At 42.1% G+C, this 15,836-nt stretch overlaps 1 protein-coding gene across 3 annotated transcripts in view; it reads left to right on the top strand.

The window, feature by feature from the left end:
• cep85 (centrosomal protein 85) overlaps positions 1-15,836 on the top strand; it is a 98,899-nt gene that overhangs the window by 46,055 nt on the left and 37,008 nt on the right. Inside the window, exons 4-8 of one of the 3 annotated variants that reach the window (XM_072247388.1) lie at positions 485-1,308; positions 1,922-2,049; positions 3,822-3,939; positions 5,860-6,045; positions 14,204-14,356. In XM_072247388.1, the coding sequence (XP_072103489.1) occupies positions 485-1,308; positions 1,922-2,049; positions 3,822-3,939; positions 5,860-6,045; positions 14,204-14,356 (1,409 nt within the window). Of the gene's footprint in view, positions 1-484; positions 1,309-1,921; positions 2,050-3,821; positions 3,940-5,859; positions 6,046-14,203; positions 14,357-15,836 lie in introns of those variants that run through there. The other 2 variants (XM_072247389.1, XM_072247391.1) reach the window with 2 other exon arrangements.

Below are 15,836 nucleotides of genomic sequence, written 5' to 3'. Positions count from 1 at the left end.
GAATAGGTCCATTGTAGCCGGGGGTAAGGCTTTAATGTGCTCCATGACCAGCTGCTCAAAGCATTTCATAATGGGTACTGTTAATGCCACCAGATGATAGTCATTTAGACAGGTTACTGTCACCTTCTTTGACACTGGAGTAGATCAGTTAGTTTGCAGATGAAACAAAAGTTGGCAAACTTTTTGTCCAATATAGTTTTCCATTTCTTTGTGTAGAGAGCAACTTTAACACATTCTGTCTTTCACGGGTTAGGTACTATATGCTTCAACTTAGTGTTGTTTGTGACATGTTTAACCATGACTTTACGCCTAGACAGGAGCAGTAAAATATAGCATGACTTTCATAAAAAGAACTGTTGCACTTGTGTAATAGATGGTAGTATTCCTGTTACTGTTTTCCTCTAATTGAGCCCCCTGTTGGGTGATGGTAGCCATTCTTCAGGAAAAATAATTTGCATCCATTTCTGTCTTTCACTCCATTTAGATTTCTGCTGCTCCAGTGAGAGTTCGTCGTTCAAACCCATACGCTCACAATCCATCATCCCTACTGCCCATGTCATGCCTTCCACATCCAGCAACATGCCATCTAATCTCCACTCAATGGGTAATCCAGTGTTTAATTCCATATCTTTGCGGCCAAGTGTTCCCTCAGATGCCAGAGATGAAAAATTTGGAGCGAAGTGTTCTTTATCCAAGTTTAATGGGGTAGATGTTTCTTGTTTTGAGACTAGATCTAGCAAAATGGAAGATTCTTCTGCCAGTATGAGAGCTTTGCCTATAGATTCCACAAATCTCTGCAGATCTGGATTGAATTTGCTTGACTATTCTTCGTACCCAAATGTTGAACACCTGAGATTGGAGGAGAAGGTGCAAAAATTTGAAACTCCTCATGTTGAACCAACCTTAAATCAATCTGCATTTTTGGACACAATATGCAGTGAACCCAAGTACAGATTTCAAGGATCTGTCAAGAATGAGACACCCCATAACATCAGTGGCGCTGGAGATGAGGATAAGTGCATTAGTTATGACATGACTTTTAAATCTTTGCCTGAGAGTAAATCTGTAACAGCTGGCACTGCACAGTTAGGATCAAGACCTTGCTTGCATCCAAATGGTGGAGGAGGGTCTGTTCCTGAAGGGCTCCATACTTTACAAGGACAGCAAACACTTTGGGCTCCAATAGGGTCAAGAGAACAAATGCATGGGAAGCAGCTCAACTTTCGATCCAGTGATAGACCTTGTGACCTAACCACATGGCAGCAACAACAGTTGGAGAGTCTTAGGCTACAAGTGCAACAGATGCAGGTAAAACAGTTGTGTTCACTTTGTGTTTCAGCCATTTTTTTATGGGCAGCAGATGTGGAGGAAGAGGTAGTGAAGACAAATAACATTCTAACTAGTGAATGTGTGTGATGGTATTTGTATCGATTCCGGAAAGGCTGCTTGACATAAAAGTTATGGCAACTGCTTCTAAATCCCTAAGAGATGTGTTTGTCAGTTAGTCAATTAGCACTGTCTGCACCTCTAACATGTGTGATGGTTTAGGTGGAGAAAGTGAATGAGGCAGTATTTCTGCTGTCACCAGCACACGTTGTCCACTTTGTATAGCACCAAGATGACTGCTTTAAATGTCTAAGTATTTTCTATTAACAATAGTGTTGTTACATCTTCCCAGTAATCTATTTTGCTCCTGCCCATGTTTATCCATGATTAACTAGTTAAACTAAGTTATTTTCCATGTTTGGAATGTGGTTTCATGCTAGAGTAGAGCAATTGTTTTGAGACATGTCTCTTACAAAATTTCTACTTGTCTAGATCTGGCCTTTGTTGCTGAATCAAGGCATATAGCAATCATTTTAATCATAAGTACATGAGGCTTCGAATAGATTTAACCATTTTGTTCTCTCTCTTTCCTTAGGTTTTGAACCATGGTTCTCAGCAGTGTCCTACATTATATCCTTTTGCACATCATGAACCTAACAAATGGGACCCATTAATAAAAGCAAACGAGAGCTTATTGAAAGAGAAGGAATTGGTGATTGAACGGTTTGTGTTTGTAAAAATATATTCTTTCGGGGTAGAGCAGACATTGCAAAAGATACATGTTCTCATTTGGTATTGATGCTAAATACCTTCTCCCCAGCTGCAGTAATGGGTTAGACACAGTAAGGCTTCATTTACTGATACCTATCAAGCACGTTTAACTGCAAAGTATTGCCTCGAGCTCCAGCAAATATTCTCAATTCAAGTAAATTTATTCTCAAAGTACATATATGTCACCATAAACAACCCAGAGGTTCATTTTCCTGTGAGCATTCTTGGTAAATCCAAGAAACACAATGGAACCAATAAAAGACCGCACTCAACAGGACAGGCAAGCAATCAATGTGCAAAAGTCAACAGAGATCAATGTGCAGAAGTCAACAGACTGTGAAAATACAAAAAAAAACAATGAATATTGAGAACATGAGATGAAACATCCTTGATGGTCCATAGGTTGTGGGAACATTTCAGTGATGGGCAAATGAAGTTATCCCCTCTGGTTCAAGAGCTTGATTGTTGAGGGGTAATAACTGTTCTTGAACCTTGTGTGTGTCCTGAGGATTCTATACCCTTTTCTTAATGGCAGCAGGGAGAAGACAGCATGGCCTGGATGGTGGGGATCCTTGACGATGGATGCTACTGTCCTTCAACAGTGCTTCATGTAGATGTGCTCAGTGGTGGGGAGGGCTTTACCTGTGATGGACTGGGCTATGTTCACTACTTTTAGTAGGCTTTTCTGTTCAAGGACAATGATGTTTCCATACCAGACCATGATGCAATCGGACAATATACTCTCCACTGCAATAGAAGTTTCTCAAAGTTTTAGATGACATGCCAAATCTTAATAAACTTCTAAGAAAGCAGAGGTGCTGCCATGCTTTCTTCATAAAGGCACTTATGGCCGGACCCAGTACAGATCTTCTGAAGTGATAACACAGAGGAATTTAAAGTTGTCAAGCCTCCCCATCTCTGACGACTGACTCATAGACCTCAGGTTTTCTCCTCTTGAAGTCAATAACCAGCTCCTTGGTCTTCCTGACATTGAGTGAGAGATTGTTGTTGTGACACCACTCAGCCAGATTTTAATCTCCCTCCCTTCTATATGCTGATTTGGCCCACGATAGTGATGTCACCAGCAAACTTAATTATGGCGTTGGAGCTGTGCTTAGCTGCACAGTCATAAGTGTAAAGTGATTAGTACAGGAGACTAAGCACACAGCCTTGTGAAGCACCTATGTTGATGGTGATTGTGGAGGAGATGTTGTTGCTAATCTGAACTGACTGGTCTGCAAGTGAGGAAGTCGAGGATCCAATTGCACACGGAAGTCAAGATGTTGACTGAAATCTACCTGGTCTAGATGTCGATTGAAAGCTCCTCTGCTACTGCCCAACTTGTGGGAGTTTCCCAAATCCCCACTTTGGCACTTGCATCACTTTATTTACCATATTTCTGCTTTAAGTAGTATATTAAGCAAATTTTGAGATACTGGTAATTTAATTGAAATTACTCCAGATTTTGCAGGGTTCTTGCAGCAAGTGGTTGGGTATTACCTGCCTAAGTAATTTTTGCTATTGGTTTCAAGATGTGCTACCACTATGCTCTTAGTAACAATATGATTTCAGTTTTTATTTTCATATTACTATTGTGCGAACCCAATTAGGTACTTAAATTATTGAAAAAGAATGACACTTAGTCTGATGATCTTGAGTTTTAACTTTTTGAAGAATGCTGCATCAATCACATTTTGTTGTTTCTCCTTTGCTTGACATTGTAGGCAGAAACAACAGATCTGTCAGCTGGAACAGAAAATGAGGGAGAGTGAGTTACAGATGCACAGTGCTCTGCTAGGGCGTGCTGTTCCACTCAGTGATGTCTGCATACTCCGATTGCAGGTACTATGACTTAAAAGGTGAAACTTCATTAAAAGGTGAACTCCACAATAGAGGTTGGATTTTGCATGCCTGGAAGTATAAGGGAAAGAGGGGGACTTGAAAAGGTAAGTTCCTGTAGAAGAATGAATTAGAGTAGGATTAATTGAGGAATTAATTCAACGCGTTCTGGAACGTCTAGGGGAGGTTTTGAAGTTCTGAAGAATGAGAAAAAAAATTCAGAGAAGTGAAGAGAAGTTAATGTTGAAAAGTTTGAAAGTGTGTGAACTTCGTATTTCGTATGTTCTAATACAGTGGTCCCCAACCACCGGGCCGCAGAGCATGCGCTACCGGGCCACGAGGAAACGATATAGATTTAGCGATATGAGTCAGCTGCACCTTTCCTCATTCCCTGTCACGCCCACTGTTGAGCCATTTCGCATGCGAGGTCATTACGCGTCCATGTCAGCAGGGGAAGGAAATCAGCTCCTCGCGCTTGCAAATGACGGTGGGCTGAAAAGTATGTTGGACATTACATCTCTGCCGGCATTCTGGATCAAAGTCAAGGCTCAATATCCTGAGATAGCCATGGAAGCACCGAAAACGTTGCTTCCATTTCCAACATATCTCTGCGATGAATGCAACGAAAACTAAATTGTGGAATAGACTGGACATAAGGAACCCCGTTCAAGTATCGCTTGTCTCCCATCACCCCTCGATAGGACCGTCTTGAGCCCAGGGCTCCCATTGATTCAGCGATATTGGTGGGTTGCAATGATTTTATATGTTCATAGGGGGAAATATGCGCTGTGTTCAATATCCAAACGTTACTTAAAATGTTGTGATGCTATTGACTTATATAATCATGTAACAATTACAGCACGGAAACAGGCCATCTCGGCCCTTCTAGTCCGTGCCGAATGCTACTCTCACCTCGTCCCACTGACCTGCACTCAGCCTATAACTCTCCATTCCTTTCCTGTCCATATACCTATCCAATCTAACTTTAAATGATAATATCGAACCTGCTTCTGCCACTTCTACTGGAAGTTCAACACTTACTTCAAGCTTCCCTGTTCTCCCCTGATAATTGACTTTTCGCTATATTCATGCGAGGAAAATATGCGCTGTGTGTTTAATATTAAATTCGTTAGATAAACCCTTTTAGAAATGAAATTGAGTGTATTAGCCACTTATCACCGATATCCGGTCGTGATTAACGCGCCCCCCCCCCCCCAAACAGAATCGCCAAAAACGATTTGTAGAAAAATAATCGGCACGTGCACGCATGTGCAAGTCACACATGCGCACTGATGCCCGCGCAAGGCTTCATGGTCATTGTAGTCTTTCTCGGGGTAAATCCAACGTATTTGACTGCTACTCTTGTCCGTTGCCAACCCTACCCATGCACCCCCCCCCCCCCCCCCGATCGGCCGGTCCGCAAGAATATTGTCAATATGAAACAGGTCCGCAGTGCAAAAAAGGTTGGGGACCCCTGTTCTAATAGAAAAGTAGGAGGCTTTTCTCCCCATCATATGTGCTATATTTTTTCCCAACAGATGTTAGAAAAGTAATTGCCTAATAGTGTAATTAGAAAGGAGGATAAGAAGTTGAGAAAACTTGAGGAAAAAGCAGACTGCTGATGCTGGAAATGCTCAGCAGATCAGGTAGAATTAAGTGGAGTTTTGTAGAGTCAGTGATACCAAAGGACAATGAATTATTACAGAATGCTGCTTAACTAGAGTTTTTGCAGCTTTCTCTTTATTTATGATGATGTCTTGTATACATTTTACCTACCCATAATTAAAACTTTTGAAAACCATGTTGTATTTCTGTAACTTGCAATTAAATTTGTATGTTCAATTTCTTGATCCACTTTTATTTATCAAATCGGTGCAGGATTCTTTGTAGCCAAATATCATAAATTAGCAATTTATTTTACAGGAATCTCTAAGGGAAAATGCTTTCTTGCGGGCACATTACGTTGAACATACAGAGGCATTGAGTAATGAGAAATTGGAGATAGAGAAAAAGCTAGCAGCAGCAGAAGTGGAGATTCGCCAACTGAATGAGAGTCTCAAAGAAAATGCCCAGAAGCACTCTGATGATATGAAGAGAATGGAGGAAAAGGCAAGTGTGGGGCCTGTGGATAGTGTTGGTTCTCAAGCTTGGGTATTCTCATGCACAAACCAGACTTCTAACTTGTATACAAACAACAGGAATTCTGCAGACGCTGGAAATTCAAGCAACACACAACAAAGTTGCTGGTGAACGCAGCAGGCCAGGCAGCATCTCTAGGAAGAGGTACAGTCGACGTTTCAGGCTGAGACCCTGAAACGTCGGCTGTACCTCTTCCTAGAGGTGCTGCCTGGCCTGCTGCGTTCACCAGCAACTTTGATGTGTGTTGTTCTAACTTGTATGGGTTTTCAAAGACACTTTGAATTGTTTGAAGTCTTATCCATTAAAAAAACAAATTGAATGTTTTTATTTTTCTGATTCAAGTGGGATAAATTAAATTTTGACCTTGTTTTTTATTTTACTTCATATGACAGACAGCAACCACATGAGTTTGCGGTTTTCCAATTTACGGAAATGTCATAAGGAACCCTGACTGAACATGCACAGTTCTGTTCTTTGCCATTAGGTGGTGCTAGTCACATGTTATGCAGTTCGAATGGAGAAAAAAATACTGCTGCATTAGAAACATAGAAAACTTACAACACAATACCCACAAAGTTGTGCCGAACATGTCCTTACCTGAGAAATTACCTAGAGCGTACCTATAGCCCTCTATTTTTCTGAGCTCATATACCTGTCCAGGAGTCTCTTAAAAGACCCCATCTTATCCGCCTCCACCACCGTTGCCGGCAGCCTGTTCCACACACTCACCACTCTGCGTTTTTTAAAAAAAAAAATTTACCCCTGATATCTCCTCCGTACTTACTTCTAAGCACCTTAAAACTGTGCCCTCTCATGCTAGCCATTTCAGCCCTGGGAAAAGGCCTCTGACTATCCACACGATCAATGCCTCTCATCATCTTATACACCTCTATCAGGTCACCTCTCATCCTCCGTCGCTCCAAGGAGAAAAGCCTAGATTCACTCAACCTATTCTCATGAGGCATGCTCGCCAATCCAGGCAACATCCTTGTAAATCTCCTCTACACCCTTTCTATGGTTTCCACATCCTTCCTATAGTGAGGCAACCAGAACTGAGCACAGTACTCCAAGTGGGATCTGACCAGGGTTGTATATAGCTGCAATATTACCTCTTGGCTCCTAAACTCAAACCACAATTGATGAAGGCCAATACACCGTACGATTTCTTAACCACAAAGTCAACCTGCGCAGCAGTCTTGAGTGTCCTATGGACTCGGACCCCAAGATCCCGCTGATCCTCCACACTGCCAAGAGTCTTACCATTAATACTATATTCTGCCATCATATTTGACCTACCAAAATGAACTGCCTCACACTTGGGTTGAACTCCATATGCCACTTCTCAGCCCATTTTTGCATCCTATCAATGTCCCATTGTAACCTCTGACAGCCCTTCACACTATCCGCAACACCTCCAACCTTTGTGTCGTCAGCAAATTTACTAACCCATCCCTCCACTTCTTCATCCAGGTCATTTATAAAAATCACGAAGAGTAGGGGTCCCAGAACAGATCCCTGAGGCACTCCACTGGTGACCGACCTCCATGCAGAATCTGACCTGTCTACAACCACTCTTTGCCTTCTGTGGGCAAGCCAGTTCTGGATCCTCAAAGCAATGTCTCCTTGGATCCCATGCCTCCTTACTTCCTCAATAAGCCTTGCATGGCGTACCATGTCAAATGTCTTGCTGAAATCCATATACACTACATCTACGGCTCTGCCATTAACTTAGGTAATGCACAGATAGGAACAGTACTTTCAATTCATTGCCAAGACTAGATTAAGTTGATTCTCATGGGTGTACATGTAACATTTGAAAGTAAAATCACTGGAAAATAAAGGAACATAATCCATTTGGACCCAGTGTGGGTTTTATTTGCAATAGTGGAAAGGTAGGCATTAATTGACATCAAAAGGATGGATGGTGGTGAGCCAGTACAGTTCTCTTTCAATACAGCTGACATGGGCTTGTGGTATTCAGATTCAATGATGGTGAAGTGTGCAACTTGGACTTCCCATGCTCCTGTTTCCTTTGTTCTTGGTGGCTGAGGCCAGCAATTTTGCAAGTGCTGTCGGACTATCTTAAGTACTTCAGGGCATTCTGTAGATTGTACATAGTGTAGCTACTTTGCACAAGTGATGGAGGGAATGCCAGATAAGGCTGGTGAATGTGATACCAATCGAACAGGTAGGTTGTTTTGAATGATACTGAGCTTGTGTTGTTGAAACTGTGCTCATCCAGATGTAGAGAAAATATTGCATCAAGCTTCTGATGTGTACTTTGAAGATGCGGAAGGATTTTGGAGTGGTAAGTAAGTCAGTCACTTGCTATAGGATACTTAGGCTCTGACTTTTCATGTCATAATATTTATGTTCAAATTACATTTATTATCAAAGTATATTTACATTATACAGCCTTAATATTCATCTCCTTATAGGCAGCCACAAACCCAAAAGAACCCATAAAAAAAGACTCAAAATACTCAATGTGCAGAGAAACAAATCAATTCATGCAGATAATAAACACAAGCAAATTGTATTCTGAACTGAATTCACAGCAGTAACTGGCTAATCCAGTGGAAACTCAGCTGGACAGTGGTGGCAGAGCATCCTCCAGAGATCATGCTGTTGAATATGAAGGGTATTCAGTTAGGTGCTTTCTTGTTAGAAATTGCCCGTCTTTGGCACTTTGCTGGCACAAGTGTGACTTCCCTTTGTTACCACAAGTCAGAATTTTGACAAGGACTGATGCAAGCAGGTGATGACTGTTTCATTTGCTGAGGAGTTTTATATATTTATTTTCTCATTTAGTGATACAGTATAGAACAGGCCCTCTTGGCCCAACAAGCCTGTATCTGTGTGTGTCTGCATTGTGTGTGTATAGAGAGAGAAGTAGAGCTATTCTGTAATAGTCAGCAAATATCCCCACTTCTGATGAAACGTGATTATTTGATGTGATTGATTTTAATAAGGTACTCAAGGGATTTTAAAGGATAATGTATCCTTGAGCTGGGATAGCCAGAAGCAGGGAGCATAGTGTCAATCATTCAGAACAGAAATCAATATATTTTCCAAATGACAAAGGAGGCTGTTTCAGCCTATCAAGTCTACATTGGCTCAAGCACAGTCCTGTTTCCTACCTTTCTCCCCACTATCCCATTAACTGCAGATTCTACCAATCATACATAATGGGGACGATTTATAGTGGGCAATTAACTGACCAATCCCTCACATGTCCTTGGGATGTAGAAGCAAAATGGAGCAACTGGGAAAAATCCATGTGGTCACAGGAAGAATATCCAAACTCCTCAGCAGCTGTACCAAAGATCCTGACTGAACCTGGTTGCTGGACTTATGAGACAGCATCTCTACCACCAATGTCAATATGCTACTTGGGTGTTGGTAATTTTTGGAATTTTCTACTTAAGAGTGCTGTGGAGACTCATTTGCTAAGTATCTTCAAGACAGAAATCAATATATTTTTTAGATATTAGGGCACTTGAGAAGTACTGGGTTCCTGCTGGAAAATGGCACTAAGAGGAGCTGTGGTCTTATTAAAGGGTGGAACAGCCATTCAGACCCTAATGACCACCTCCTATTATGTTTTTGTTTGACTAATTCCTATGTGGCACACTGATTAATACAGTGAAAACCCAGGGACTCAAGGAGAATGGCATGTTGTTACAGAACATGAGCCGAAGGGCCTGTTCCTGTAATGTTTGTACTATATTATGACTGGAATGAGGAAAACCACCCATGACTGCATTGGAGTTAGAAAGTCCAGAGGAATCAGTAGGGCTCCAGAAGAAAATGAAGCGGTGGTTGCAGTTGCATTGTGTAATAGAGTGAAAATGGGTGAGAACAGTGATAATGCAGGCATGGTTTTGGGGGCAGCCAGTCATCACGGAAAGCTGAACAGTTGTGTTCACTTGCTATATGGCAGGGAGATGGATGGAGTTGATGGTGAGAAAACAGTACTGAGAGAAATATCGGTTTCTATACGCCCCCCGATGGCCTCCAGCTGCACCTTACTACTAATACTTTGAAGCTTTCTACAGCAAATTTGAAAGTAGGAATGATGGTATGTGAAGATAGAAATTTATTAATGGTGTTAGCTAACATGGTCAGGGTTTTTGGTTATAAATTAGTTTTACAGAATTAGAGCCATAGAAGCCAAGAGTTGGTCTTGTTGTTAAGATGAGGTAAAAGACAATGTGAGGGGTTATGTATAAGGGTTACTTTTGTGTTTTTGTTTGTTAAATTTGGCCCGAGTATGGAAAGTCTATTGAGGATTTGCAAGGGAGCATAGGCCAAAAGTTTTTCTTTATATAAAGTTCATTAAATGTAACTAAACACTATAGCTAATGTAACATAAAGCACTAAAAGAGATCTATTTAAAGTAACTGCAAAAGAATTCTATACAACAAAATAACATGCACTGATACAGCCTTTAAACTGTAATGATCTTGACCTTAACACTTAAAAGTAACTTCACATTGCATGTATTTTCGTTTCAACTTTGAATGCAATATACCCCAGTGGTAATTCGTATGGTAGTTACCTGTGAGAGTGACCAATACTATCTGCAGTTCCATTGCATGTTGTCAAATACAGTGGATTTTGGTTAATTGGAACACATTGAAACAAGTACATTTTGGCCCAATTAAGTGGCTGCCCAATTAGCCAAAGTTTCATGGAAATGGTTAACAAAGTATAAAAAAAAAGACAAACTACCATTTAACTGGGAACAAATTACATATTTAAATGAAATCATCATCACAATCATTATGTGCCATGTTAGATGACATAGGTGATCATGTTCTTGGCAATTTTTTTTTACAGAAGTGGTTTGCCATTGCCGCCTTCTGGGCAGTATCTTTACAAGATGGGTGACCCGCAACCATTATCAATACTTAATGACATACAGAACAAATCGGAACACTACCAAAACTGCTACAGGTCTATAAAACTGTATTAGTTCCTAATAGATAAAAACAGAGTAATTATTCCTGAGTATGTTGCTGTGTTCTTGTGATTGATTGTAGATGATCAAAATCAGTGCAGACACCTAGTACATATAATGGGCTACCTTCAAATAATGTTTTCAAAGATTGCATCCTCCAAATCTTCATTTTCATTGTAACAATCAAGATAATTGTCGATATTTTCAAATTCTTCATAGTTCCTAACTTGAAGTAGTGAAATTGTTTCATTTACACTCCCGACAGTTTTGGGCATTTCCAGGCTGTATGCTTGAAACTGCAGTGAGGAAAACAATTCTGAACTATCTTACTGCTTATTATTTGCATACTCAATGAGTATGCCTCAGCTGTCACTGACTTTATTTGGAAATGCACAGAGGACTGTGTGTCTCGCAAGACGATCCGGGTATTCCCTAACTGGAAACCTTGGATGAATTATGAGGTCAAGTCCCTTTTAAAGACTAGAGCTGCGGCTTTTAGGTCCGGGGATACCAGTCGCTACACGGAATCCAGGCGTGAACTCCGGAAAGCCATTAAGGGCGCCAAGAGGCCATATCGACCCAAGTTGGAAGCCCAGAGGGATGCCAGTAGACTATGGCAGGGTCTAAGTGAGATCACTGGGCACAAAGAAAAGGCTGCGAATATCAATAACTGTGGTGCTTCTCTTCCTGACGAACTTAACGTATTCTATGCAAGATTCGAACAGAAGAGGAGAGAACCCAGGCTCCCTCCAGATGAACCAGACCTGGTGGTATCGAGATTCATCGTCACCAAGGAGGACGTTAGAAGGGCCTTCCTAAAGCTAAATCCAAGGAAGATGACGGGCCCGGATGACGACGGGCCCAGATGGCGTCCCAGGACGGGTTCTCCAAGCCTGTGTAAGCGAGCTAGCTGGAGTGTTTGCTGACATCCTCAACTGCTCCTTGCTTCAGTCTAATATCCCTTCGTGTTTTAAGAAGGCAACGATAATCCCAGTGCCGAAGAAGAGCAGGGTGGCATACCTGAATGACTATTGACCTGTGGCTCTGACATCGATTGCTATGAAGTACTTTGAGAGATTGGTTATGGCACACATCAACCACAGCCTACCAGTCAACCTCGACGCTTTGCAATTTGCCTACCGGAGCAACAGGTCAACGGCAGATGCCATCTCTCTGGCCCTACATTCCTCCTTAGAACACCTGGAGAATAAAGATGCATACGTAAGGCTCCTTTTCATTGACTACAGCTCTGCCTTTAATACCATCATTCCAAATAAACTGATTCCTAAGCTCTGGAACCTGGGCCTTAGCACTCAGATCTGCAGCTGGATCTTCAACTTTCTCACAGACAGGACCCAGGCTGTAAAAATAGGGGACAAGCTCTCCTCTACAATCACTCTGAGCACCGGTGCCCCACAAGGCTGTGTACTCAGCCCCCTGCTGTACTCACTGTACACCCATGATTGTGTAGCCAAGTTTCCATCGAACTCAATATATGTTTGCTGATGACACAACAATTGTAGGCCGTATCTCGGGTAATGATGAATTTGAGTACAGAGAGGAAATTAAGAACCTGGTGGCATGGTGCGAAGACAATAACCTATCCCTCAACGTCAGCAAGACGAAGGAATTGGTTGTTGACTTCAGAAGGAGTAGCGGACCGCACAACCCAATTTACATCGGTGGTGCGCAAGTGGAACAGGTCAAAAGCTTTAAGTTATCGGGGTCAGTATCACAAATGACCTGACTTGGTCCAACCAAGTAGAGTCCACTGCCAAGAAAGCCCACCGGCGCCTTTACTTCCTGAGAAAACTAAAGAAATTTGGCCTGTCCCCTAAAACCCTCACTAATTTTTATAGATGCACCGTGGAAAGAATTCTTCTAGGGTGCATCACAACCTGGTATGGAAGTTGTCCTGTCCAAGACTGAAAGAAGCTGCAGAAGATCGTGAACACGGCGCAGCACATCACACAAACCAATCTTCCGTCCTTGGACTCACTTTACACCGCACGCTGTTGGAGCAGTGCTGCCAGGATAATCAAGGACACGACCCACCCAGCCAACAGACCTTTCGTCCCTCTTCCCTCCGGGAGAAGGTTCTGGAGCTTGAAGACTCGTACAGCCAGATTTGGGAACAGCTTCTTTCCAACTGTGATAAGACTGCTGAATGGATCCTGACCCAGATCTGGGCCGTACCCTCCAAATATCCGGACCTGCCTCTCGGTTTTTTTTGCACTACCTTACTTCCCATTTTTCTATTGTATTTATGATTTATAATTTAAATTTTTAATATTTGCTAATTTTAACTATTTTTAATATCTTTAATATTTAATATTTGTAATCCAGGAAATGTGACGCGCAGAATCAAGTATTGCTGTGATGATTGTACGTTCTAGTACCAATTGTTTGGCGACAAAGTATAACTATCAGTGACCAAAATCACTGTTTTTTAACACAAACACACGCAAGTGATGCTATTTATAAACTGTTCGTTCAAAGCACCGTGTAGTGTCTAACGGCCATAATGTGTGTGCGACTGATGTTAGTTAGAAACTGTTCGGCAACAGTCTGCTGTCCCAGTTAAGTGACATAGTGTTCCAAATAAACAAACTGAATCCCAGATATTTTTTCAATTTAAACATAAAATACTCTGCAGATGCTGGGGTCAAAGCAACACTCACAACACGCTGGAGGAACACAGCAGGTCGGGCAGCATCCGTGGAAACGATGAGTCGACATTTCGGGCCGGAACCCTTCGTCAGGACTCATTTTCTCAATTTATTTGTGTTCTTTAAGAGTTGTCCCAAATAAGCGTCTGTCTCAATTAGGTGATGCCCAATTAACCAGAATACAAAATAATCCATTGTTTTAAAAAAAAGTCAAAAAGAACAGAACCTGTGAAAGTTGATGTAACTGTCTCCTTTATAGTCCTATTGTGTTCGCTATGTGCACGTTTGTCCATGACTTGGCATGTAAGGTGCTGCCATAGATCACATTTGCCCCCTTTTCTCTAATTTGCTCAATTAGATGGGGTGGCAGAGAAGTTTAAGTTGTCCCTATGTTTTTAGGATTGAGGGAAAGTAAGCAGCCTCCATTTTCCTATATACTGTACATATAATTCAAGGCTGTTTAGAACACTCACTGTTCTGCTTTATGTTGTTGTAGGTCCGAGGCCGGGACAAACACATCAACAACCTGAAGAGGAAGTGTCAGAAGGAGGCAGAACAAAACAGAGAGAAACAACAACGGGTTGAAACTTTGGAGCGGTACCTGGCAGACTTGCCCACTCTAGATGATTATCAGAAACAAAGCCGACAGGTGGGACCAACCATAGGCTCCTGGCAAATTAAGAGCTTTCATTCAAAATCGTGAGAGATTCTGCAGATCCTGCATATCTTGAGCAACACACAACAATGCTGGAGGAACTCAGCAAGTCAGGCAGTATCTATGGTGGGGAATAAATGGTCAATGTTTTGAGCCAAGACCCTTCATCAGGACTGGAAAGAAAAAAGGGGCTCATTCTTTCCAGTCCTGTTGAAGGTTTTCAGCTCAAAATATAGATGCAACCTGACTTTTTGAGTTCCTCCAGCTTTCATTCACAGTTGAGTTGTACAAAATTGGGTGATAAGCACAGAAATAATCCACTGTAGGAGGTACTATTTTCATGCCTTACCCCACAGTGAAAATGTAGTTCTTTCATATGGGAAATTGAGGTGATAGATAGGAGCTACATAGACCATAAGACATAGAAGCAGAATTAGGCCATCTGGCCACCATTCAATCATGGCTGATCCTTTTTCTCCCCCTCCTCAACCCTAATTCCCAACTTTCTCCCTGTAACCATTGATGTCATGTCCAATTGAGAACCTATCAATCTCTGCTTAAATACACCCAGTGACCTAGCCTCCACAGCTGCATGTGGCAACAAATTCCCTACAAGGAGGTAGTCAAACCTAAGCTGCAGGAGGCAGGTATCTGGGTGACTGTCAGGAGGGAGAAAGAAAATGGGCAGCCAGTACAGAGTATCACTGTGACCAGTTCCTCAGTAATGACCATACCGCTTCGGATACCGTTATGGTGGGATGACTGACCAGGAGGAGCCGCAGCGACTGGGTCTCTGGCATTGAGTCTGGTCCTGAGGTTCAGAAAGGAGGGAGAGGTGAGGATTGCAGTAGTGAAAGGGGATTCCATAGTAGACATGAGATTCTGTGGATGTGAAAGAGTCACTGGACAGTGTGTTATGGTAGTCATAGTCATACTTTATTGATCCAGAGGGAAACTGGTTTTCGTTACAGTTTTAATTAAATTGTAAAATGTAAATTATGCCAGGAAATAAGTCCAGGACCAGCCTATTGGCTCAGGGTGTCTGACCCTCCAAGGGAGGAGTTGTAAAGTTTGATGGCCACAGGCAGGAATGACTTCCTATGACGCTCTGTGTTGCATCTCGGTGGAATGAGTCTCTGGTTGAATGTACTCCTGTGCCCACCCAGTACATTATGTAGTGGATGGGAGACATTGTCCAAGATGGCATGCAACTTGTTCAGCATCCTCTTTTCAGACACCACCGTCAGAGAGTTCAGTTCCATCCCCACAACATCACTGGCCTTATGAATGAGTTTGTTGATTCTGCTGATGTCTGCTACCCTCAGCCTGCTACCCCAGCACACAACAGCAAACGTGATACACTGGCCACCACAGACTCGTAGAACATCCTTAGCATCGTCCAGCACATGGTAAAGGACCTCAGTCTCCTCAGGAAATAGAGATGGCTCTGACCCTTCTTGTAGACAGCCTCAGT

This window comes from Mobula birostris, chromosome 30, assembly GCF_030028105.1.
Source record: "Mobula birostris isolate sMobBir1 chromosome 30, sMobBir1.hap1, whole genome shotgun sequence".
NCBI lineage: Eukaryota > Metazoa > Chordata > Chondrichthyes > Myliobatiformes > Myliobatidae > Mobula > Mobula birostris.
The sequence above is the reverse complement of the archived record's forward strand: the minus strand, read 5'-3'. Positions and strand labels throughout refer to the sequence as shown.